The 24,288-nt window shown below is 38.0% G+C and overlaps 2 protein-coding genes across 3 annotated transcripts in view; one reads left to right on the top strand and one right to left on the bottom strand.

Annotated features, from left to right (window-relative positions):
• Positions 1 to 24,288, bottom strand: part of scn12aa (sodium channel, voltage gated, type XII, alpha a) — a 26,639-nt gene continuing 2,351 nt past the window's right edge. Inside the window, exons 4-27 of one of the 2 annotated variants that reach the window (XM_053227689.1) lie at positions 22,584 to 22,712; positions 21,018 to 21,109; positions 19,904 to 20,146; positions 19,582 to 19,645; positions 15,648 to 15,789; positions 15,358 to 15,555; positions 14,957 to 15,118; positions 14,529 to 14,864; positions 14,228 to 14,357; positions 13,538 to 13,776; positions 12,592 to 12,765; positions 12,111 to 12,467; positions 10,923 to 11,345; positions 9,990 to 10,104; positions 9,402 to 9,556; positions 8,616 to 8,789; positions 7,716 to 7,742; positions 5,376 to 5,498; positions 4,896 to 5,168; positions 4,299 to 4,352; positions 4,023 to 4,164; positions 3,817 to 3,917; positions 3,441 to 3,711; positions 1 to 2,795 (exon numbers count right to left, since the gene is read on the bottom strand). In XM_053227689.1, the coding sequence (XP_053083664.1) occupies positions 1,576 to 2,795; positions 3,441 to 3,711; positions 3,817 to 3,917; positions 4,023 to 4,164; positions 4,299 to 4,352; positions 4,896 to 5,168; positions 5,376 to 5,498; positions 7,716 to 7,742; positions 8,616 to 8,789; positions 9,402 to 9,556; positions 9,990 to 10,104; positions 10,923 to 11,345; positions 12,111 to 12,467; positions 12,592 to 12,765; positions 13,538 to 13,776; positions 14,228 to 14,357; positions 14,529 to 14,864; positions 14,957 to 15,118; positions 15,358 to 15,555; positions 15,648 to 15,789; positions 19,582 to 19,645; positions 19,904 to 20,146; positions 21,018 to 21,109; positions 22,584 to 22,712 (5,344 nt within the window). In that variant the 3' untranslated portion in view covers positions 1 to 1,575. Of the gene's footprint in view, positions 2,796 to 3,440; positions 3,712 to 3,816; positions 3,918 to 4,022; positions 4,165 to 4,298; positions 4,353 to 4,895; positions 5,169 to 5,375; positions 5,499 to 7,715; positions 7,743 to 8,615; positions 8,790 to 9,401; positions 9,557 to 9,989; positions 10,105 to 10,922; positions 11,346 to 12,110; positions 12,468 to 12,591; positions 12,766 to 13,537; positions 13,777 to 14,227; positions 14,358 to 14,528; positions 14,865 to 14,956; positions 15,119 to 15,357; positions 15,556 to 15,647; positions 15,790 to 16,345; positions 16,704 to 19,581; positions 19,646 to 19,903; positions 20,147 to 21,017; positions 21,110 to 22,583; positions 22,713 to 24,288 lie in introns of those variants that run through there. The other variant, XM_026925382.3, reaches the window with a different exon arrangement.
• The window catches only part of yju2 (YJU2 splicing factor homolog), an 18,911-nt gene continuing 14,265 nt past the window's right edge, over positions 19,643 to 24,288 (top strand). Inside the window, exon 1 of the mRNA XM_053227691.1 lies at positions 19,643 to 19,652. The gene's annotated coding sequence lies outside the window, so the exon portion shown is untranslated. The remainder of the gene's footprint in view (positions 19,653 to 24,288) is intronic.

Below are 24,288 nucleotides of genomic sequence, written 5' to 3'. Positions count from 1 at the left end.
TTGATGTATTTTTTCTTTATTGTCATTTTATATAATGCTTAATGAATGTTTTGATTAAACATAACTTGGAGAATAATCATGGATAATCTATTGCACTGTATTTAAAAAAGAATATCATCTTGAGATATATACAGGTGACATATTAAAGGAAAAACCAACAAAAAGTATGTTAGCAAGGTTTTGACCACCACAAGCTGCCAAAAAAGCTTCAGTGCTCCTCTCCTTAGATTCTACAAGTCTCTGGAACTGTACTGGAGAAATAAACATCATTCTTCCTAAAGACCACTTCCATCAGGATAGAAATGTTGCATTATAGAATAAAGGTGAAGTCAGTCAGAAGAACTTTTTATTAATTTGCAGTGACTCTTCCTTTTAAGTGGACAAATGGACACAAACCATGCTAGCAAAATAAATACATTCCCCCTACAGCATAACAGAGTCACTTGTTTTTCAATTAATTTGTCACCTGTCTGTATTAGAAAAGTTAAATAAATGAATGAATTGATATTTGAGTTCATGCAAAGAAATCACTGCATATTCAACCATTCATTTCACATATACAGTAAGTATTAAAGTGTATGTGAGACTTAAGAGTAACTCTTACAGTGGTATATCAGAGACCATAATATGGCTCCTGAAGCAGTTTTCCTAAGCTGAGTCATGTGTGTAGAGACACGACACCCATCAGCAGGCACATATTGCAGATCTCATTGTGAAAATAGCCCTAAAAATCAACTTAGATATCTTGGGCAGAACATGTTGAGACTCAAAGCCAAGCTACAATGGCAGTGCAATGTGTCAAAATACAAAATAAAATTGTGTTCTATGTACCTTTCAACACCGCATTCTCTCTGGTATTAATTTGATTTACATCAGTTAAGAAATCAGTTTTCTGTTTTCATTTTCACAACACTGTCCCATAGACCTCAAGTAAGAATATAACTAGTTACATTTTTGTAGTGTTGGGACGGATGGTACATAGTATATGTTTAATCCTTGGTAGAAACATTTGAGATCATTGCTGAAAAATATGGGGAAAAAGTCAAAACTTGATCAATATTGTCAATTATTGCAAGGTAAATACTATCTACCAAAAAGCCATTGCAACTCTAATGAATATGTTCTGGACCTTAGCCTTCATCCATTCACTGATACAATGAATGCGTGATCAGTGATCATCAAAACTGTTCCTAACAATCTACCGTTCTACAAAATTTGCTTCCAACAGAGTAGGGATTAGCCAGGAACTCTACCGTCTGCTGCTTGAGGGCCTCCACCTTACTGACTTGCTCAGTCTACACTTGATCAAGCAAACATAATGGTAGATCCTCAGGATCTGGGTTGGTGATCACTGTGCAAGACTGTTATCCATGGATCCTGATATTTCTGGCTGTCAATAGTGAAGTAACAATAACATGCATTATGGCTTGTACATGGTTGAAGTATCATAGGAATATGTACCTGTTTGCTAAGGAGTTCACTGTAGTTCTGTCTATATGCCTTTGCATACTCCAGCATACCATGTGCTTTAAACCTCGATCTTGAAAAGGTTCTTCCTGAAATAATAAGTAGTATTTACAGAAAGGTTTCTTCAGTGTTGCAAGACTCACAAGCTGCAAGGTTCCTGGTGGCAGGTATCAGCACCTGGAACAATCCAGTTGGGGCCTCAGTGACAGCCTCATAGGAAGGAGGGGAGGAGTGCTGAGACCCCTCAACCTGCTCCTCCTCAGGGTGATAATGCTCCTTAATCATATCTGCAGTGAGCCCCTGCTTTTCTTGCACATGCTCCAAGTCCACTGATGCCTCTTGGTTTAGTTGTTGGTACAGATAGGAAGCATTCTTTATCTGCCGCCTCGCTAAGTGCCTCCTGTATGCCCGCTGGATTATGGTGGCTGAGACCTCCTCCTGCTTGCGCCGGAGAGTGGTGGTAATGGGTTCGTAAGAGGTCTTGGAAGGGTTGGATATCATAAACTTCTCCTCCATCTGCTGCTTGAGGGCATCCATCTCACCCGACTCACCCAGTACACGTTTGGTGAAGGCAAACAGGATGTCCAGGCAGTGGATCTTGTCTCCACTCACCATGGGTAGATCCATCGAAATCAGCTTGAGCTTGTTGGGTTTAGCAATTCGCAGGGGCTCTGCAAGTGTATCTGCAAAACTGGAAAGCTTGGAGTACTCAATGAAATGCGTTGCTTCCACATCAAACTTCTCCCATACCTCGTAGAACATCTCAAAATCGTCCTCACTAAGAGGCTCAGTGCTCTCCTCTGTGGCCACACTGAAGTTCTCCAAGATGATGGCAATGTACATGTTAACAACAATGAGGAAAGAGATAATGATGTAGCTAACAAAAAAAGTAATTCCCACTGACGGGTTTCCACAATTGCCCTTTGTATTAGTACCTGTGTTGATGATGTGTGGGTTACATTCCTCTGGCGAGTTGCTTAGAATAGGATCCAGCAAATTGTCCCAGCCAGCAGAGGTGGTGATCTGGAACAGGCATATAATACTGTTTCCAAAGGTTTCAAAGTTAAACATGTCATCGATCCCACCATGCTTCTTCACATAGGCAAAGTTGGCCATCCCAAAAATGGCATAAATAAACATGACAAGGAACAGCAGAAGGCCAATGTTAAAGAGGGCTGGCAGTGACATCATTAAGGCAAAGAGTAACGTCCTTATTCCTTTGGCTGCTCGTATAAGCCTGAGGACCCGTCCTATTCTGGCCAGCCTGATCACCCGAAATAAAGTTGGAGAAACAAAGTATTTCTCGATGATATCAGCCAGAACAATTCCTGTAACAAGAACCAGTATCAAATTTCAGAAATTAAAATGACATGCAATTGTGAGGACCAAGAAAGCGTCCTATTAGGATGAAGACACCAAACTCAACCCCTACACTCTAAAAGAAAAGGTTTTCAAAGGCTTTTGGATGGGTATCAATTTTAACTTTCTAAAGAGGTTCTACTTGGAAGCTTTCTTAAAAGGGAAAGTGTCTGTTGTAGAGTCTGTCACAGAACATTTAAAAGATCCTCCACAAGTACAAACCAAAGAGCACTTTAGGGTGCTAGATGGAATGTACTTAGAAGAACGTAGCTCTGTACAAGTTAGCATTTTTCATGATTTAACACATCTGCACCAAAGATTCCATCATGGTTGTCAAGTTTTGCAAGTTTTCTCTTGGTTGTGTTTTTTTAATCCATTGCAATAGGGTAAAAGACTATGACTAATAGATGTAATTTTGTTTCAGTTTAGTTCAATTATACTTTGCAGTGCCTCGCAGTGGTTGGATCCTATAATTCAACTCACTACAGGGCATCCCAAAGTATAATAATTACTAATAATGAGCATGGGTTTGGAAAACAGAACTATGCAGTGCTGTGCCCTTCCAAGACATAATTTTGATACTTTGCCCAATTTAGCAATTTGTCTATACCCACCAACAATAGACAGGATGACCACTACAAAGTCGAAGATGTTCCAGCTGATGGTGAAGAAGTAGCAGCGGAGAGCAAAGATCTTAACGAGGCATTCAGCGGTGAAGATGACAATGAAAGCCAGGTTGATGTTGTTGAGAATGGACTCCATTCGAGGAGACTGCTCGTCCGTCTCTAGCATCATAGTGATCATGTTCAAGATGATGAGCATCATGATTGTGATGTCAAAGGCTTGTTTGGAGACCAAATCAAAGAAGAAACCTTGCAGAATATTCTTGATTTAAACACCAAACAAATGTGTTAGCAACTACAACATTAGTAATCTATTAATAATATCAATATGTATATTAATATATAGTATGGTTAGACACTTTTTTACCGTTGGCCTTGGTATGGGCTTCTGTGGCTTTTTTGACCCCAGTTTTTTCATCGCATTATAATACTTTTTCTGTTCCTCAGTCATAAAGATGTCCTGTCCACCTTGTAATGGCAAAACAATATCTTTATTAATATCATCTTTAGTATTAACTAAAATTTTTAAGTCACATATTAAATATTTCAGCTAAATCAGCTAGGCATCAGCACCTATCTTTCTCTTCTGCTGATTGAAGTTGTCTATAATTACACCAATAAATAAATTTAGAGTGAAGAATGAGCCAAAGATGATGAAGATGACAAAGTAAAGGTACATGTATAGGTTAACCTCCTTAATGGGCTGCTCTTCTACCTGTGATGAGGAAGAAAATATATGACTAGCACTGTTTTCTTTTCCACATACTTTTCTAGAGTACATTAGAATACATAGATTACATAGAATAAATATAGAATGCATAGATTTTGAGTGGAATGATTAATGGTTACCCCACGTGAATCCACTGCTGCATACATGATTTCCATCCAGCCTTTGAAAGTTGCCTGTAATTCCAGATAAGAGCAACAAGCATACCCATCAACCTCAAAAGAGGAAGAGTATTAATTTTATTAATAAACTATTAAGAGTATTAGTTTCATATCAGTGGCTGATATGTATTTACAATATCATTAGGGATGTGACTGAATATGAATTCATTATTCAGAATGAACTGGTAATGTGTTCTAAATGAATACAAATATAGACATGAATAGGAGGTTCATAATTCTTTTTTTTTTTTTTTTTTTTTTTTTTTTTTTTTTTTTTTTTAGAACACTTGCCAGAAAAGCATCAGGACTACAGTTGTGCTACAGGTATGTTTTCCAGTGTTTCTGGTGGCATAGTTATAAGGTTCTTTTAAAAAAAAAAAAAACCTTCAGGCTTAATCCACACCCACTTCAGGTTCAAATCCAGATACAGATACAAATATTTAAGTACCAAAGAGATACAGATACCCCTAATATATCATTCTTTCTATCATTCTTAATTTCTTTTCAAATGGTAACGAGAAAATGAGTACAGAGAAAGAGCAAAAATTGGTGACTTACGACTTGTAAAAGTGAGAGGTAGCCCAACCCTACATTGTCGAAGTTAACCTTCACCCTGGTCCAGTAGAACTGAGTGTTGTTCATGGCCAGGCAATCTGATTTATTGTTCACGATTGAGGCATTATGGATGTAGCCTGTCCTGTTCACACACTTTCCAAATTTGCCGGCAAAGAGATTGACACCCATGATGCTGAAGATAAGCCAGAAGATCAGACATACCAGCAGCACATTCATGATGGAGGGGATGGCACCTATTAGTGCATTCACCACCACCTCAACAAAAAATAAATACCACCATGTTGGACCATACAGTACTACAACAAGTCATTAGAGACAGGCCTATTGCAAAGGAAACACTATACTGGAAACATGTAGAACAAAAAGGTTACATTTTTCGTGTTACAGCATGGATATAACACAGGTTACTATCCTGTTAGCAGGAATTCGCAGCAAGAATATTAAGAAGAAAAAGTGCCTTACCCGCATTCCTTCAAATCTAGACAGGGCTCTTAGTGGTCTGAGGGCTCTCAGGGTCCGCAGGGATTTAATAGCTCCAAAGTCTGAGTAGCCCAGAGAGTTAGCCACTAAGCTAATTAGCGATACCTGCAGGGTGAGGGGAGAGAAGAACTTGATCACTTGTTTGTTTTTTTTTTAATAATCTATGAGGTATGATTAAATAAAACATTGATCAGAGTTCTAAGCAGTTGTGTGGTTGCTTCTGCAATAGTTGGCCATCATATCTGAGCTGGGAAAACTGTGGCACATCGTTACATATTGTATAAACCTAAGGTTCTGAATACCAGTTCAATTCAGTTGTTACAGAATGTGAGAGAGATAGCATTAAAACATCCACATGTAGTAAATCTGAGTACTTACAATGAGAACTTTAAAAAAAAAACCCTTTTAGGGTGTTAAACATGTACGCAATACGTACAATTAATACATTGTGCATAGATTTCAAGTTAAATATTTATGTACATAGTAACTAATGTAAAAAAATACCAGGGTATTACCAATTACTGTATTACTACAGAAAATTCATGCATATTTACTGACTGAAACAAGTAGGTAAGTACAGGTAACAAATGTGTAAAAATGGCTGTAACATGCACTGTGAACTGCACCAAGGCCTGCATTCTAAAATCAACAAGTTAAAAAGACACGTCAGTATCTTTAAGTACAATACAAAAGCTCGGCTTATGCTAGCACTTAATTTAACGGTTATTCAGATTATTATTGTCACCTGTGCTAGACGTATGACTGTTCTTCACTCAAGTCAATAACTCACAAGAAAAATGGACTTATGTTCAAGGTCAGAATTGCATTTATTCGAAATACACCTCTGTTTTTGGCAAACTTTGCACTCAAATGCACCATGCAACTCAAACATGACTACTGTTAGTGCAAATTACATCTGAGATCTAAATACTGTATTTCTGTATTAACTCCTCACTATGAGTGTGCTCAAAGTGTATGAGAACTACATACAAGCTATTAAGATCTCACTGCATAGTAGCACTTAAGTTACTATATACTTTAATAGCTATGTACCAGACATTACTTGTAGTTATTATGCAGTTACTTGATAGTTAGCTAGTAAGTATAAGAAACAAATATTAATGATCGGAGTAGGGGGTGCAAAACATCTTCAAAGTGTATCAAAACACTGTTAACATGAACAGGTTTTTAACATTCTACAGAAAAAAATGCAGCCAAAGTTGAAAAGATCTAAAGATGAGACTAAACACTGTAAAGCCAATACATGTTTTGGGACATTCTACAGGAACGCATTTATTGGAATAAAATTCGAAGTTGCAATCTAGAATGTAGTTGTTTGCAGAAATGTTTCCACTCTATTCTACATTCAGAGCAGACAGTATGGTATTCGACTGTTGAATGACCCATTATTGATGATGATTGGAAATAACATGAGGTAAATGAAGAGTTAATGAGATGACATGTGGACAAAACCAGGACAAACATGCACATATGTACACTAGTTAGTGTACATACCCACATACTCAACTATATATGCATGTTCACTATGCATATATATTAAATAGAGTGAGGGTTTTATAAAGAATTTTTTTTTTTTCATTTAATGGAAGTCAAATTTAATGTAGAATATGGTTTTACAGATTAGTACAGATTACGTAGAGATAAGGGCCAAAATTGCATCTGAATGTACGTAGATAAGGATAAGGTCTAATCATTTTCATTTATTTTTAAATTTTATTTTGATTTTTTTTTTTTTTTTTTGAATAAATTTTGTTAGTCCCAAAAATGGCTAGTTCTTTATAAAAGAAAGAGGTACTTAATTAGAGGGATTTAGTAATATATCTAGAGAAGATCTAATTTTCTGTGTGTAGCTCAATAAAAAACAATATAACTGAAAATTCAATAATTATTACAGTAAGCATGCTAGGAGACGTATTATTGTCCTCAACTGCTCAAACTTCACAAGCAACAAAACAATATAATGATATATTATTACTTTTTTCCCCCAGCCTTACGATGAACAGTGAAAAATCACCACTTTTAGTATCTTCTGTAGATAACCTTATCAGTTAATGAGTGCTATTTTAATTGGATATAAAGGCCAAGGTCCTATACATATTAACCACATCAGTGGTATGAAATCAAAAAGTGCACTTTGAATGCAAATAAAATGCAAGTTCATCATATTCCTAGGTCACAAAGAAAGACAGTGGCATTTATATCTCAAAATGGATCAGTCGAATCCAAAAAGCAGCTGTGATGCAGAGAAAACAACTTATCCTGAACATCTACTCACCTCTGACCTTTGAACTATGAACTTACCCTATCATTAGAGGTGTGTGTAGAGATCTAAATAGGATTAAACAGGCAGGTGAGACCAGGAGATATGCAGTGACATGCAATAAAAGTTTAGTCACGCAAACAAAATGCAAAAGTGTGTGTGTGTTTGTACTGTATATCACTGTGTTCATGTCTATCTCAAATGAGCAGTGTTTGGATTCTTCGGGCCTGTAAGGTAGCTCAAAGTATTACGAGTGCCCTTACAAATTAGTTCATTTATAAAGTTTAAGCAAAGAAATTTGTAATTCCAGGATTGGGATGCCGTGTGTGTTCTACTCACAAATGTAACATCATCACTTTGAAAGTACAACCCTGTAATCCATTTTACAATTATTTTAAAGTATTATTAATTTTTTTAAAAAATATATATATATATTTTAAGTAGATACTAAAATGTCATTACTGTCCATTTGCCATTAGTATTAATGCTAGATAACCAAATATTGTTTAAAAAAAAAAAAAAAAAAAAAAAACTGTTACTCATTTAAGAGCAAAATGTAGCTATTGTCAGTAAACAAACATGAGATATTGTTAACACATTATTTGTGTTTGTTTGCTTGATTGCTTGATTTTAACTCGTTTAATCATTCATAAACTGGTTTTCTTTTCATTTGCTGTAATACAAAATTAACCTTTGAAGTTTTTCAGGCAACACCTAGCACCACTGCGAGTAGTAAACTTCATAAAGAGAAATCCGATTTTGCCATTTTGCCACACATCTTCACCTCCATGCGCAAACTAACCATCCTGATACTTAGCATATCATGCTTTCACTGATAGCTGAATATCTGAACATTTGCAGAAAGACAAATAGCCTTATAAAAGTATAGTTGAGGGAAAAAAATAACTATCTGAGAAATTAAAACAAGGCTGTACACTCACATCCACTATCAGGAAATCCAGCCAGCACCAGTAGTTTGTGAAGTATTTCTTAAAACCATATGCAATCCATTTCAGAAGCATCTCCAACACAAAGATGTAGGTGAAGACTTTGTCCGCGTATTCTAGCACCACTTTCACCACCTTCCTCTGTTCAATATAAATGTCTTCAAATGCCTGAAAGCAGAGCATTGAGCAAAGGAGGAAATGTAAATAATTACATTAAGTGCTCTGCCAGTCAAAATGTTTTGAGCATCCTATGTTTTAGCACTGTAATAAAATATAAGAAACTCCACACAGCCCATTTCATAATAATATGTGATTTGATTTTACTAATCTGGCTGACAGAACAAATGTGTTTTCTAGTGACTATCTATCTTAAAGCAGGTAACAAATTAGGTACTTAGCACAATTTTGGGCCAAAGTGCATTAAAATATACCACATGCCAGCCAATTCTGAATGTCACACACCTGATTGTGTTGTTCCACCCATACACATGCATATGCACATGCATGATCATTCTCACTACAAAAATAGCAACTAGACAAGGTCACCTACATTCAGCTAAAATAACAATACGTTAGTGTTATACCACTTAGTTATGCTAAAAAAAAAAAAAAATACAACAATAATCTGTTGTGTTGTGGTAGATAGATAGATTACATGATCTGTTCAATGTTTTACAATCAGGTCATTTCATCTAGCATTTTAGTGTTAATTTAACAGTTGGGCTTCAATCAACACTGGTAATTTAACTGTATGTGGAGATTTTGTATGTGGCCTCCTACCAGAGCTCCGCTGCTGAGAAGGATCATGAAGATGATGAAGGTCTCAAACCAGCTGTGCTCCACGATTTGGTAGCAGGTCTTCCTCAGCCTCCACCAGACCAGGCCAAGACCCTGGTTAGTGTTGATGTCACACCACTCACAGCGACGCATACAGACTGAACATAACCAAAATAATTACAGAGAGCGAAGCACGCTATCAGCTAAACACCCATCATGATTGTCTGGAGTACATAAGAACTGTGTTCCTACATACTTGTATAAGAGTGTAGGAGAGTACAAGCCTGACTACTACAGATGGAATTTAACCTTTTGAAGGCTAATATGGTCAAAAAATACATGTGGCCTGCAGGCCAAATACAAGTTGCTTGCTATGGGAGGAAACTGGAGAGTGTAGCCCACAGACAATAGCTCAAGCTCAGGATCAAATCATAATATATTATGATTTTAAAATTATGTTCACAACATATAGTCAGGTCCATAAGTATGTAGGTTAAGCTTAATTGTTTTTATTGTACTGTACTTAATTGAAATAGAAGGAGTACAGTACAGTATTGTACTGTACTTAATTGAAATAGAAGGAGTACTCACACTCAGGGAGACACTCTTCCGGCTCCATGGTGTCACCAGCTAGCTGAGTGTCCTCATCTTCTTCTCCTGGATTCCTCAGATCCACAGTACTTCCTTCTGACAGGCTGAGCACTTCCTAATAAAGCCAAAAGGCTGGTGTTCAATTCCTTTCTCCACATCAACTGAGCCTTGTTTAGTGCCCTAAATATTTTAAAACCAATAACTGTCTGATGCTACCAATATCAGTTAAAGACAAGCGATCTTGGTCCAACGTGGTGCATGGTGCTTCCCTAAATGTTACTCAACTATGGTATTAACTTATGATAATGATTAACATTTGAACTATGGTTTTATTTCAGACTGAAGCTACTGCTGCTAGAGATTTCCTGCAGGAGGAAATGCTTAGAATTTTTCCAGTGATTTACTGGTGCTAGCACAATCTTATGTCAGCTCCAACACTGAGGAGGCACCGAATGTTGACCATTATTGTGTTTAATCTGGCCTTAATGATTATGTTAATAAGAAGCTATGGATGTGTGTCTAAACAGAAACAAATTCAGCAATAATCATAGTAATCACACCCCCTTTGGGTCTAAATCTGAATACAGGTACAGATATTTGGAGCACAAAACAGATTCAGATACAGATAGTGTAGGATAAGAAGCAAAGGGTTGTTGATTTTATGAAAGTTTGTATGTCAGGTTCCCTCAAGGGTCTTCTCTTGTCTTATAAAAGAGGTTTCACTTGGAACCCCCTCTCATTAACAAATTATGTTGTAGGGTTCCCCCCACAGGGACAAACTGAAGAACTCTTTAGGGTTCTAGACTTGATATGTACTTATTCTCCATCAAATTAATTGTTCAGCCTAATTTTTTACAGACCTATAATTTGCTTACATCCATTTTTTCTAATGTTGATGAATTCCCACAAAAAAATCAGTAACAATCAACTTACTGGTTTGTTTACTTCATCTTCTGATGTCTCTGTGCCCTCTTCTTCCTCAGGAAACTCCATATCCGATTCTCCAGGTGCTATTGGAACACATATGTTCAAGCTGGGATTGGTCATGTAGGTGTCCTCCCTTTGTGAAGTGACATGTTTCTCTGCATAACTGCTGATTCTCCCAACAGTCCCATTACATTCAAGATGGTTGGTGCCATGACCCTTCATGGTTGCCCGGGCTTGCTTATTCTTGTGCCAGCGTTTGGCCAGGTTGCCGCTGAAGAGGTCCTTGATGACTCCCTGGATCCAGGTGAGACCAGCATATATGCGTGCGATTGCTATTTGTAGGTTGTTCATCTCGCCATCCTCCTCTGGAGCAGACAGGTTATCAGAGCTGAAGGAGCTCAGCAACAGAGCCAGGAAGAGGTTCAGCACCTAGGGACAGAGAAAGTCAGAGAGAGAAAATGTATCCTATTGCTTTCTTTTCAAAAAAAAAAAAAAGAGCTTTTGTTATTACTACAACATTTGTAACATGGCATTATTATTATTAAATTAGCCTTGGTGGAATTGTGCCATTGGCTATAGGGTGTAGAGTACCCCTCTTAAAGTCTGTACCTGAAGGCCAAAGGTCTCACACCACAACAAGTAAAATGGGCTTTTTTCTTTCCAAGATTTCAGGTAGCTAAATCATACTGGATGATGTTACTTGAATCTTCTTTTGTGGCCACCATCCGTTGGCCCTTGGACCATTGGCCCTTGATCATTAAATAACACAGGCCCTTAGAGATGACCCAGTCATAGCAGATTTCTTCCAACCTCTGCACGTAATTCTCTAGATACTGGTATCTAGCTGCTTGCCACTAAATATTGGTGGGAATCCATGCTCTGTGATATTCAGGACTTTGTCATTTGCCCTCCTTCCAAGGAATGATAACTATTCTAGTGGTTGTGGACCAATGCTTTAATAAAATCCCAAAGACTTATTCCCCTCCTTGCCTTGCTCATGGCCCTTAAAATGTCTGAGCTACACAAACTCCAGCAACTTCCAAAGCACTACAACAAATCTACTCTGATAATACACATGACGTTTGTATTAAAGAAACTGTTTTTAACTAAATAAAACAACATCAATAAAGCATCATGATTGTTGCCTTGCAAACATACTAATAATATACTAATATTGCTAATATTCCAACTCACCACCAGGTTTCCAATGACCATAACTAGCATGAAGACGAGGATGCAGAGTGGCTGGCCAGCCACCTCCATGCAGTCCCACATCGTCTCGATCCATTCACCGCACAGCACACGGAACACAATCAGAAACGAGTGGAAGAAGTCCTTCATGTGCCAACGTGGCAGAGTGCAGTCCGTGCTGATCTTACACACGCAGTCCTGGTAGTTCTTCCCAAACAGCTGCATGCCAACCACAGCAAAGATGAAGACGATGATGGCCAGAACAAGAGTTAAATTCCCCAGGGCACCCACAGAGTTGCCGATGATTTTTATCAGGGTATTGAGAGTGGGCCATGACTTGGCCAGTTTGAAGACTCTCAGCTGAAAAGAGGATGGATGAATGAATGGATGATAGATGGATGGATAGATGAGGTTATGCTGAAGTAGGTTTTGCTAGTGTAATTTCTAATAGATGTGAAAGTTCTCTGCTCTGATGTGACCTTACCAGTCTGAATGAACGGAGCACTGATAATCCCTCAACATTGGACAGACCAAGTTCCATCAAACTCAAGCAAACAATAATCCCATCAAAGATGTTCCAGCCTTGCTGGAAGTAGTAGTATGGGTCCAGAGCAATGACCTTCATTACCATCTCAGCCGTGAAGATCCCAGTGAACACCTGAAGACAACCAATGAAGTATAGAATAATCAGCAACACATTAGCATCCATATCTGTGAATCTGTTTGATTAATTTGGAGGAGTACTGAGGAATAAAATAGTGAGTTAATTGACAGTGCAGCTATGGCCTTTTAAATAAATTGTACTTGTAATAGTGTTTTTTCATCCAGTTTTCCTGCATGCAGAGTACCATTTGGTCCATTATACAAAAATGTACAAAATATATATGGCACAACAGCCTAGAGGAGGCCATCCTCAAGAAATCAGTAACCAGCTAATAATGGCATTAGTCAACGAAGCAACCAAAGGCCAAGAGTAACTTTGAAGAAGCTAGAAAGATCCAAAGCTCAGATGGCAGAAACTGTTCATGGGATTACCATAGCCCAGACAATCCACAAAGCTGGACTTTATGGAACAGTAGCAAGCCATATGAAATCCCATTTGGAGTTTGCCAAAAGACATTTTGAACCCAAGGTTCTCTAGTCTGATACGACCATATTTGAAATTTCTGGCTTTGTCACAAAGCTCTACATTTGGAAGAAACCCAACACTGTTAATCAATTTGACAACACAATCCCCACAGTGAAGCATGGTGGTGGTAGTATCATGTTGAGTGTTACCTTTCAGAGGTGCTTCTCTCAATAATTACATCTTTATCCAGTTATTGTAAATAAATACATTACATGGTCATTATTCAGGGGTCAAGAACTTTACAGTTTACACCACGCCCTGAACTAGATGCTTCATAACATTATGTATGGTGCATTCTTACCTGGTTCCCCACACTCAGCATGCCATTAAATTCTTCAGTCATGGGGTAATGCTCCAATGCCATAAAGAGTGTGTTGAGCACAATGCAGATAGTGATGGCAAGGTCCAGGAAAGGATCCATCACCATGACGTTTACTAACTCCTTCAGACCAAGCCATGCTGGAGAGCACGTCCATATCAGATACTTTTTAGCAAACATGTACCAGCAAGAAGGGCACTTCTGATGGGCCTCTTCAAATTCTGAGATATACAAATAAAGAAACATAGTTGTTAATATTTACTCATCTGGACTGAGTCCCACAAAACCACTGAAACACATACCTTCATTATATGGCTGTGTGTCTACCATATCTTTAAGCTGATTTGTGCTCTTTAAATTATCTGAGAAGCTGCTATAAAATGAGATATATTGGCCACTGTGAGTTACAACTGTGCAATGGGACATGTAAATGATATTCCTACAATAACATAATATTGCCACAGGCCTTTGGTCTATACTCTCAAACTAATAGAAACATCATCCTTCATAAATTGCCCTTCATCCTAGATGAGAAATAACTAAAAATATGAAGGAATAATTTGGCTCAAATATCCAGTTCCCTGCAATTTGCACAATATGGCTACTTGTCAAAGAATAATAAAAATAGACAATGAGGAGACAAAAAGAAAACACAAAAAGGTTGGAGCCCACCATCCATGGCATCACTGAAGAAACTGACTGAGCTGAGTTCTCGCTTCCTGCAGGGAGACAGAGCTTCTACCTGCCCTTGCTGCATGGATTTGCAGACTTCATTAGCATGGTCTTCTAAACATGCCAGCTCCTGTTAGTCACCAGAGACATGGTGTATTCTTAAGATACACATGTTTTGCATTCACAAAAGAATATGACTTGTTTCAATGAGGTTATCTTTATAGCCCAAAATCATATTAACTCTTTTCAAAAAATAGTCCAAATAGTGTGTAGTGCAATTTAATAGTGCTGTCCATCTGACCTCTTTGACCTTTCCCATGCTGTGTGCAGGAAACAAGGTAGGTGTGTGTGGGCTGATGCCACCAATTCTCTTCTGGTCCGGCAAAAGTTCAAGCCGGCCATTGATGGCAAAGCTGGGTTTAACAACTTGAGAGCAGTGGCTCCTAATGCTGCTTGTGCGGCGCTTGTGCCATGGTATCGCTGTGGATCCCGCTCGACTCCGTCCCTCATAGAGGACACTGGTGTGATCATCAGCCTCAGAGTTTTTGCGCAGATGGAAAGTGAACACACTGCTATTGCTGCCCCGCCGTGTGCTCAAAGGATGGGAGGAGAGTGTGGCTAGGAGTGGGTGCACAAACTACAGGAAAAGACGGAGAATGGGGAAGAGCTGAGTGTTGGGACTGCCTTAATAGGACTGGCAGGACTGGCAGAAGTCTTCAGAAATCCTACCTTCTCATCAGGAGGATCATCTTCTGCTTCCTCTGACATGGTTCTATAGGATCTGGATCTGGATCTGGATCGATGCTCTCTGGACTCCTTGCGACTAAATGGTGATGGAGACATCTCTTGGAATGGACTCAGTTCAGCTTCCTTGCTTCGCTTTCCTAATGCCTGGTTGGAAGCATTCAAAAATTACTATTTCACATTTCTTCTATATGCCACTGACATGATTTTTCATAATCAGATTCAAAGACCAAGTGCATCCAGTGTCATCTTTATATGGTGAATAAAATTTTCATTTAAAGACCAAAGCGATGCATGACTGTTAACTAAAATGAGCCTAATCAGACTCATGGTTGCACACTAAATAGTTTACATATAAACATTTATATACAAACTGTGCATAATACCCTCTGCTCTCTGTGAAGTTGCTCCATGGCCAGCTGGAATTCTCTCTCTTTTTGCCAAGCCTCAGCAATGGTGGCCTGGTTCTGCTCCTCATATGCCATGGCCACCACAGCCAGAATCAGGTTTACCAAGTAGAACGAGCCCAGGAAGATTACCAGCACGAAGAAGATCATGTAGGTCTTACCAGCTGAACGTAGTGTCTGCCAGAAGAAGAAACATAAACATGGATGACTTTAATTTTCAACCATAGTGGCTTCATATCTATTCCACTCAGCATAAAAAAACAGGCTACCTGGTGGTAGAGGTTTTCCCAGTAGTCTTGTGTCATTAGTCTAAAGAGCGCAAGGAAGGCCCAGCCAAAACTGTCAAAACTCGTGTAGCCATAGTTTGGGTTTCTCCCCATCTTCAAACACTCGAACCCCTCAGGACACTTTCTGTATGGCAAAAGTGAGGCAGGACACAGTTACACACTCTCAAAATAACCATCATGATAACCAATAACCAGTATCAAAGAAATGATACTGTACTGGATAATCAATCACTAAAGAAAAAAACCAAATGCTCATTAATGTTGTCTATACACATGAAAGACCATTGAGTAATCCAGGATAAAAATTACACCAGCTACTGACTCATTTTGTCATTGGGACCTCACAAGTTTGAATCTTGACAAGGACACAGCCATCCATGGCCAGGAGCCCAGGAGAGTATAATTAGCACTGCTTTCTGAGTGGGAAAAATGCCATTACTCTCACTTACTCTCACTCTGTCAATCAGAAGGTTACTAGCCAATTTCTGTTGTGTGTGAGCTCATGTACAAGCAACAGTTTGATAACTGCTGGCTTTTCATGTCTTGGAGAAAGCACATGCTAACCTTGTCCTCCCAGGCTAGTAGCTGTCATACAATACGGCAGAAATAGCTAGTAGCTGGCAGTTGGTATTGGCTAAAAGTTAGGAGGAATGGTATAGTGTGAAGCATTGCCAACTCACAGCTCCAGGGTTCCTTGTTTGATTCTGGGCTTGGATTATTGTCTGTTTTACACACTTTCCCCTGTGTTTGTGTGAGTTTCCTCCAGGTTTTCCTGTTTCTTCCCACTGTCAAAAACATGCTGAGGTGGATTGACTAAGATAAATTGCCCACAGGTGTGAATGATCATGCTGCCCTGCAATGGACTGGCATCCCATTTGAGGTGAATTCTCCTTATTGTGCCTCGTGTTCCCAGGATAGGTTCCAGATCCATGACCCAGACCCAAAGTGGTTACTGAAATGGTTATATGTTATCATATTATCAGAGAAATCCTTAAACTACGTAGGCCCCACAAGACATCAGCAAGGGTAGGTATTAAGGTTTAAAGGGGATTATGATAAGTTAGATGAGTATCTAGTTGCAGTTTAACATTTTCCCTCAACCCAATGCCCTCATCATCCCATCTCTCTGTTACCATGGCAGCATTAAGTTTAAGTCACAGGTAAGGTTGAGGGTAGAGTGTGAGGAAGGGATCATTTAGTAATGGAACTATAAACAGCTGGAGAGGGCACAGCCTCAGTATACAGATGACGATAAATCTTTTAGCGATACAGATGATACAGATACACAAGGAACTGGTTAGGATGTTACAGTATAAACAAAAATTTGGACAAAAAACAGACATTGCTTCAGTCAGGTCAGTGAAGACAATGAGAAAATTAGGTCTAAAATCTATGCATTAGCAAAGCTCTGCTCTGTCCAGGGTTGCTATGCAGTCGGACATACTCAGAGTCTCTATAGTAACAGTGACCTGGAGGCAGTGGCCAGCAGGCACTGTGGCAAAGTGCCTCTTGGGAGCAGCCTCTCCATAGTAGTGTGTGTATGTATGCGTCAAAGTCAAACGAGAAGTGCTTTTGATTCTCTGATTGCACTGAATAATTTCATGCAATTTACATGTCCACTTCTGAGTGAACACTTTTTGATTCCTGTGTGAGTCAGTGCCAGTGCTGATAGCTGGTTCAAATCTGAAATGAACTGGATTGAATAAACTTGATTTATCCACAAGGGCAATTGGTTGGACATATCAATATATCAAAAATGTGATTAAAATAAAAAATGTATAGAAAAAATGAAGACTATTCATTGGTTATGACTGCTGTTTGAATTCTCAGGACTCATCTACAACTATAGACATTTCCTGCTAGTTTTAGTATATAAACTGAATAATTCATAGACGTTACTGAATAATATTTTTAAAGATAACGATGCACTTATTTGTCAAGATTTAATTTAAAGTCCTGACAAATAACTGAATAACTTGTCAGGACTTCAAATAAAATCTTGACAATGAAGTGCATCATTTTATTTCCAAAATACAAACATTATTTTGTATATGGGCACACATTTTTGGGATGTGTTGTACATCACACACTGTATTCATGAAGATGGTGTATTCATAAAAAGTGGTTTTATTTAATAGCTGAACATGAAAGACAAGAAAGAGAATTTCCTGTTCATCCAGTACTAACTCAGCAACATGTTAATGCACTTTTGAAAGCAAATGTCACATCAGGATGAGTGGACATTGAATTTGTAGACAATTTAAAGAAGAACACATGCTATGCTGTTATGCTGTTGGGGGGTGTGGGGCATTTTGCTCTCATGGTTCAAGTCCACTCATCCCTTTAGAGGTAAACGTCACTGCAAATATATACAAAGTTCTTCTGACTGACACTTTTATCCTATGATGAAACATTTATGGGAATGGTCTCTTCCAGCATGACCTTACCTCCACCAAAAGGGCACAAGAGCTCACTGAATGGTTTGATGAGGAAGAAAATGATGCAAATCATATGCTATTACCTTTATAATTGCCAGATCTCAACCCAAATGAAAACCTATTGGAGATTTTGGAGAGACATTAGACAGCATCTCCACCACCACCATTAAAATGTAGTGAATATCATTTGGAAGAAAAGTAAAGTTCCAGAGACTTGAATTTGTTCTGGTGGCTTGTGGTGGCCCAACCCCTTACTAAGACACTTCAACTTTATATAAGGTCAAGAGGCACAGTGAACAAGAAACACAAAGTGAAAGAGTGAGAAATGTGTTTGTGTATGCATGTGAGAGCGAGAGAGAGAGAGAGAGAAATGAACAGTAACCATAATCCCCAATGTAATGCTAGATGGCAGCCATTAACAAACCTAAGAGCTTAGCAGGACCAGATGTGAGTTTAGAGGGCAAGTGCTCCACACAGCAGTGGCTATGAGCTCTGAGATAATGCTGTCTAGGGTTGAAAAATTTGACCCCAGATTCCAGCCCCACAAGCATGCGTGAGAAGAGAATGATAACACACACAGTTCACATTACTTCTATGTGCAATATGTTATGCACATCCTGGACATGCTTTTCTTTTCCTTATGCTGGTAAGATAATTTGATGTACATCTGTTATTTTCTTTCTTTCTTGCCTTCCTTCCTTCTTTCTTTTTTATCAACAGATATAATGGCTGTTTTCCTTGTAGAGATTAAACCCTTTTATTTTAACTGATCCTAAAATCCGATTTTTTTGTTTTAGAGCATAGATATACATTTTCCAGACCATAAATGACAGCTTTCTGTGTAAACCTCCAAAATGACTTTTCTTCAACATACTTTCTGCTTCTGGTTCTGTTCAAACAGAGTCAGATTTTTAACAGTACATACAGTATTTTAACACAGATGAGTATTGAATTAGCTCTGGCAGCACAGACTTATTTGAGAGGCACTGGGATTTATGGGATTATCCATTTAAAAAAACACCCACTGTTGCTCTCATCACTTGAATGCTGTTTGTTTCATAATTTACGATCTGTTTGATGAATCTGTTTTTTGGCGATGGTCATTAACGTGAATGTGTATATATGTAGGTGAAGGTTTTAAACAGGTGTATCATATGAAATGTGGTGGCTTATGAGTATGTTTGGTATGTCTAATGGAGAGGATTTAACTAAAAACACCACTTACTGTGTTTTAAAGGGAGTATGAACTGTACATGAAGCCAACATTTAAAGATGGATTTTCTATACTATCAACCTAATCTAATGTAAATGATGATGCAAGACACAGCTGACTGAAATAGAAAACGAACAAAAAAATGCTAATACCAATACCCGGGGTAAAATTAAACAGAACAGGGATGATCAGTTAAGTGACATGTTTCACCAAATCTTTGATGCGGACAGTTTCGTTGACTTAAAAAAGTGAAGTTCTCACATACCCAGCATCACTGCTATATCCACATATTAAGGCGTCCTTGGCTCCTTCAATTTTGTAGAAGTTTTCTGAGGAGAAAGTGCATGGCGCATTTAATGCCAAGAAAAAAGATTTTCATGTAATATGTCTTCCGTGACATTATTGTCATGATTATCATGATGAGAAGATTATCTCATTATCACAGATTTCAACCTAAATTACTATATGCAAACATATCGCTTAAAACCATTATATTATCTCTGAATACACATGGCATAACATTTCACTGAAATCAAATAAGCCTGTCCGGTGAAGTCCTATAGCAGAACCTTACAGCTTCACTGTACCTTCACTGCTAATGAAGTCCTTTATGGAGTGCCAGGTCTTGTTGTTACAGAAAAAGCTTCCATTTCCTGGGTAGGTGGAGTTTACACAGTGAGCAGTGCTGCGGACACATTTCTGCCGTAGGAGACCCATGAAAAGCTGGAGACCAATCAGAGCAAAGACACTAAGGCAGAAGACAGTCAGGATCATCACGTCTGCTAGCTTCCTTACTGACTGGATCAGAGCTCCCACAATGGTCTTCAGACCTGGACAGGCACAATGCAACAACATGTATGTGAACTTAACATGGTGATGGATGTACTGCTAACTCAGACCATTTATTTCAATTTTATAGTAAAACAGATAATGTAATTAAATAGTTGACATGTCTGGTGGTCTTGGAAAATGAACTGCACATATCTCAATCACAAGTATCACTCAATCACGACTATGGCACAGGTGCAACGTAGACATTTTGACAACCGGAATCTGACGAAATGAACTGATTACATTTATGTCTGTGATGACTCAAAATAAGGAAATATGAGGTGCTTCCTCCTCAACACCTTTTTTTGTGCATTCTGAGATGCTTTTCTGCTCAGCGCGGTTGTCAAGAGCGGTTATTGGAGTTTCTATAGACTTCCTGTCAGCTCAGACCAGTCTGGTCATTCTCCTCTGATCTCTCTCATCAACAAGGTGTTTCAACCTGCAGACCCTCTGCTCACAGGATGTGTTTTGTTTTTAGCTCATTCTGTGTAAACTCTAGAGACTGCTATGCATGAAAATCCCAGAAGATCAGCAATTTCTGAAACACTTAAATCAGCCTGTCTGTCCAACAACCATACCACATCCAAAGTCACTGAGATCACCATTCTGATGTTTGATGTGAACATTAATTGAAGCTCTTGACCTGTATCTGCCTGATTTTATGCATTGCACTGCTGCCATTGATTGACTGAATGAATAATTGCATGAACAAACAGTTGTTCCTAATACAATGGTTGGTGAATGTGTATTCAGTTTGTATCACCCTAAGATCATATCTAACCTTATCCACATCCACTTTCGGAGCAATGCTTGCTGTGTATAGTATATGTACATTATGTGATTCTCTCAGTGGCATGTAAGGGCTCTTACCTGGAATGACAGATATGGTTTTAAGGGCTCGCAGGACTCTGAATGTTCGTAATGCTGAGACATTGCCAAGATCCACAAACTCTGTCACATATCTACACAGAGTGGGAATCAGATGTGGATCAGAGCTAGCTCCCATCCTCATTGCAATAATAAACAATGGTATGGCCAATCTAAGTGCAAAACAGGCTCAGTGAAACCTACCTCACTAACTCCAGAGCTAATATTTACCTTTCCTTCTTAGCTAAAGTGAGGAAAAATGTGGTAGCTGCACCATTCAAGCATTTCCTCAAGAAAATATTACATCAGTATATCTTTTTCCTCACTCTCAGAAAAAAGAGTACTAAACTGTACCTTTACTTGAAGTTGGGGTGGTACCCTCAAGTGTTTACCTTTACCTTTACCCTAAATACTAAACTAAAGTCCATTTATGCACCTTAAATTATTTGTTAATGGTACACTATATCCACATTTACAGGTGAAAAATATAGATATTAAAGGTACCACCCCAGCAACAAGGAAGGTACAGATTAGTACTATTTTTTTCTGTTCCTCATACTATATTACTGAGTATCTTCTTTTGAAAATGGTGTCCATGCTGGGGCTCTTAACACACATAAGACTGATCTTAGTGCAGCTTTTAATACTATAAAACATGCTTCTTTCCTACCTTTCACCCAAATGATTGGAACAGCGTGACAGTCACACAGATTGTTCACTGCACCAGTAAGAGGTACCTCAGGGGTCAGCTCTTGGACCACCACTCTTTATGACAATGGCATTAGCTTTGACTGCTATGCTGATGACATACATATATGTAGCACCAACTCCACTATCACCACTGCACACCAGGAATTGGCAAAATAAATCGCATATCTAAAGTTCTTAATAAACAATAATTCTCTCAAAATTCCAAAAGCTCAAAAGGTTTTTTATAGTAATAAAGTGGCTGTAATTATTGAAAAGATCTATTATTTTCTAAGACTGTCTCTTTTGTACACTCTTTTTCTGTCATTCAGTGTCTCTCTTCTCTCCTGGCAGCTAATCCACATCTCTAATTTGGTCAAGCTCTAATGCTGCATATGTAGGTCATCTGAAAAATGGCTCACTGGCTACCTGCACTATCTCTCTCTCTCTCTCCCTCTCTTTCTTTCCTCAAATTCTCTCACTCTCATTTTTTCAGTCTCAATTTTCTCTCTCTAACAAAATAACATTATGTCTCTCAGTGTTGCTATTATCTACCTCTCAGTTAACTATCACTCACTCTTTCATTTCAGGCTGTTTTTCTTATTCTTTTCAGTTTTTCTTTTTTGGGAATTATTCTTGCATGCTGCTGCCCCATTTTGTGTAGGTCACATATTTCAGCACCACTGACAGAAATGACTTTTACGACACAGCATCAGACTGTTATTATCACCAGCTTTTCAGATTCGATGCTCTCTTTTATGGCACCACCCTTCCAAATGGTTCAGTTAAACCTGAACCATTCTCGATAGGATACACAATTATTTGGAGATTTATAAGCAAATATGAACTTTATATACAGTATATAACATGAGAAATACTTACGCCATAATAATGACACTGAAGTCCAACCAGTTCCATGGGTCTCTGAGGAACGTGAAGGGTCCAATACAGAATCCTCTCGCCAAGATCTTAATGAGCGACTCAAACGTATAAATGCCAGTGAATGTATATCTGAGCATAAATAAGGCAAGATGGAGGAAGACATAAGGTAGACATTGATACTGAAATTTTATGAGCTGACAAAACGTGGTGAGTAAAGTAAACAGCAGACCAGACTGAAATGACTAGCATATTAACATGTTTCCATTCTAATTTTGCTGACAAATTTATTTATTTATTTATTTTTTAATGAATTCCTTGACAGTTTGTTTCAGGGGACATTTTATTCTATATCTGCCATTCCTGTCATATATTAATTTTGCAATATGACAATTTTCACATAAAAACACTTCTAGTGTATCACTCTGAAGTAGAATATTACATTCTTATTAAGATAAATTCCTTCTTTTTTAAAGGTTCAGAGCCGTTTTTATGATCTAAAGCATGCATTAAACATATCTGTAATTAGATCCTAGTAATTTGGAAGGTGAAAGGAGGGATGTTGGGTTCTGGCATATCAGCATGCTGCATGCCCAGTCACATTCTCTTCCACCTCATCTGCATGCACATATTCATTAATGGTCAATGCATGTTAGACTATATCTATAGGAGTAAGCAGTGAATAGAGCAACCGTATTAATCTGTTGGAAATCTTCAGCACTGGAAATTATTCATATTATTTCATTCTCACCAGCTGAACAGCAAGCACATGCATTTCTTAAGGCAAGACACTACAAGAGAGTGTGATTAAAAATGGATATCACAATCAATCTTTGCCAATTAACTGCTTTTTTTAAAAGATTTATTTATGCAAATGAGTCTGTTTGTCTGATCAATGTTCAGTTTGTTGGAAAATAATTTCTTTATTGTTTAACAAAGAAAACAGCACAGGTTACTTTTTTTCAATATGCAATATTACATAAATCCAATAAATGATAATAATCCAATAATAATCATCATTTTGGAAAATCCCTCTGTAATATACTTCTAAATACGAACAGGAATAGGAATGAACAACATGATTTCATGAATGCAGGTCATCTAGAAAGATATTTTTCATTCTGAGTATAGAAAAATATTAAAATAAGAAAATCATTTTAAGAAAAACAGTTTTAAGAATACAATGGGACTTTGTATGTTTCCACCCTAGTAAGTGTGGTTTATAAGATGTACGAAGGATATTGGCATGTATATCATAAGGGCACATGGGTGGGTGGAGCATAAAGGCTTTTTTAAGTTTCAGACAATGCAGTGGACATGAAACAAACTGTGAAATAATTTTTGTTTGAGTTTTGATACTGTTATTACTACAGTTTAAGAGAAGACATATTACATATTACGTTTCTATTTGTAGAGTCTTGCCTGAAAGTGAATTATTCAAAAAACCCTAACAACCTACATTCACCCATTTGTTGCAAGCACAAAACAAGTTGATACCTTTTTTTGGTCACTAAAATGACTGAGATTAACACTGTTTGAATGCTATGTTGATTCACTTGATTCATTCACTTGATTGATTCATTTTGAATAAATGCATTAATGCATGTAAATTATGTTAGAAGGTCCTTTACTGATTGACTCTTTCAGCTGATAGCGTAATCCTTTAATGAGATATCGTTAATAAGTGAAGGTGGTGACCACAATGTTT

The sequence above is a fragment of the Pangasianodon hypophthalmus genome, chromosome 21, assembly GCF_027358585.1.
Source record: "Pangasianodon hypophthalmus isolate fPanHyp1 chromosome 21, fPanHyp1.pri, whole genome shotgun sequence".
In the NCBI taxonomy this organism is placed as follows: domain Eukaryota; kingdom Metazoa; phylum Chordata; class Actinopteri; order Siluriformes; family Pangasiidae; genus Pangasianodon; species Pangasianodon hypophthalmus.
Note: the sequence above shows the minus strand (reverse complement) of the source record. Positions and strands in the feature narration are given on the sequence as shown.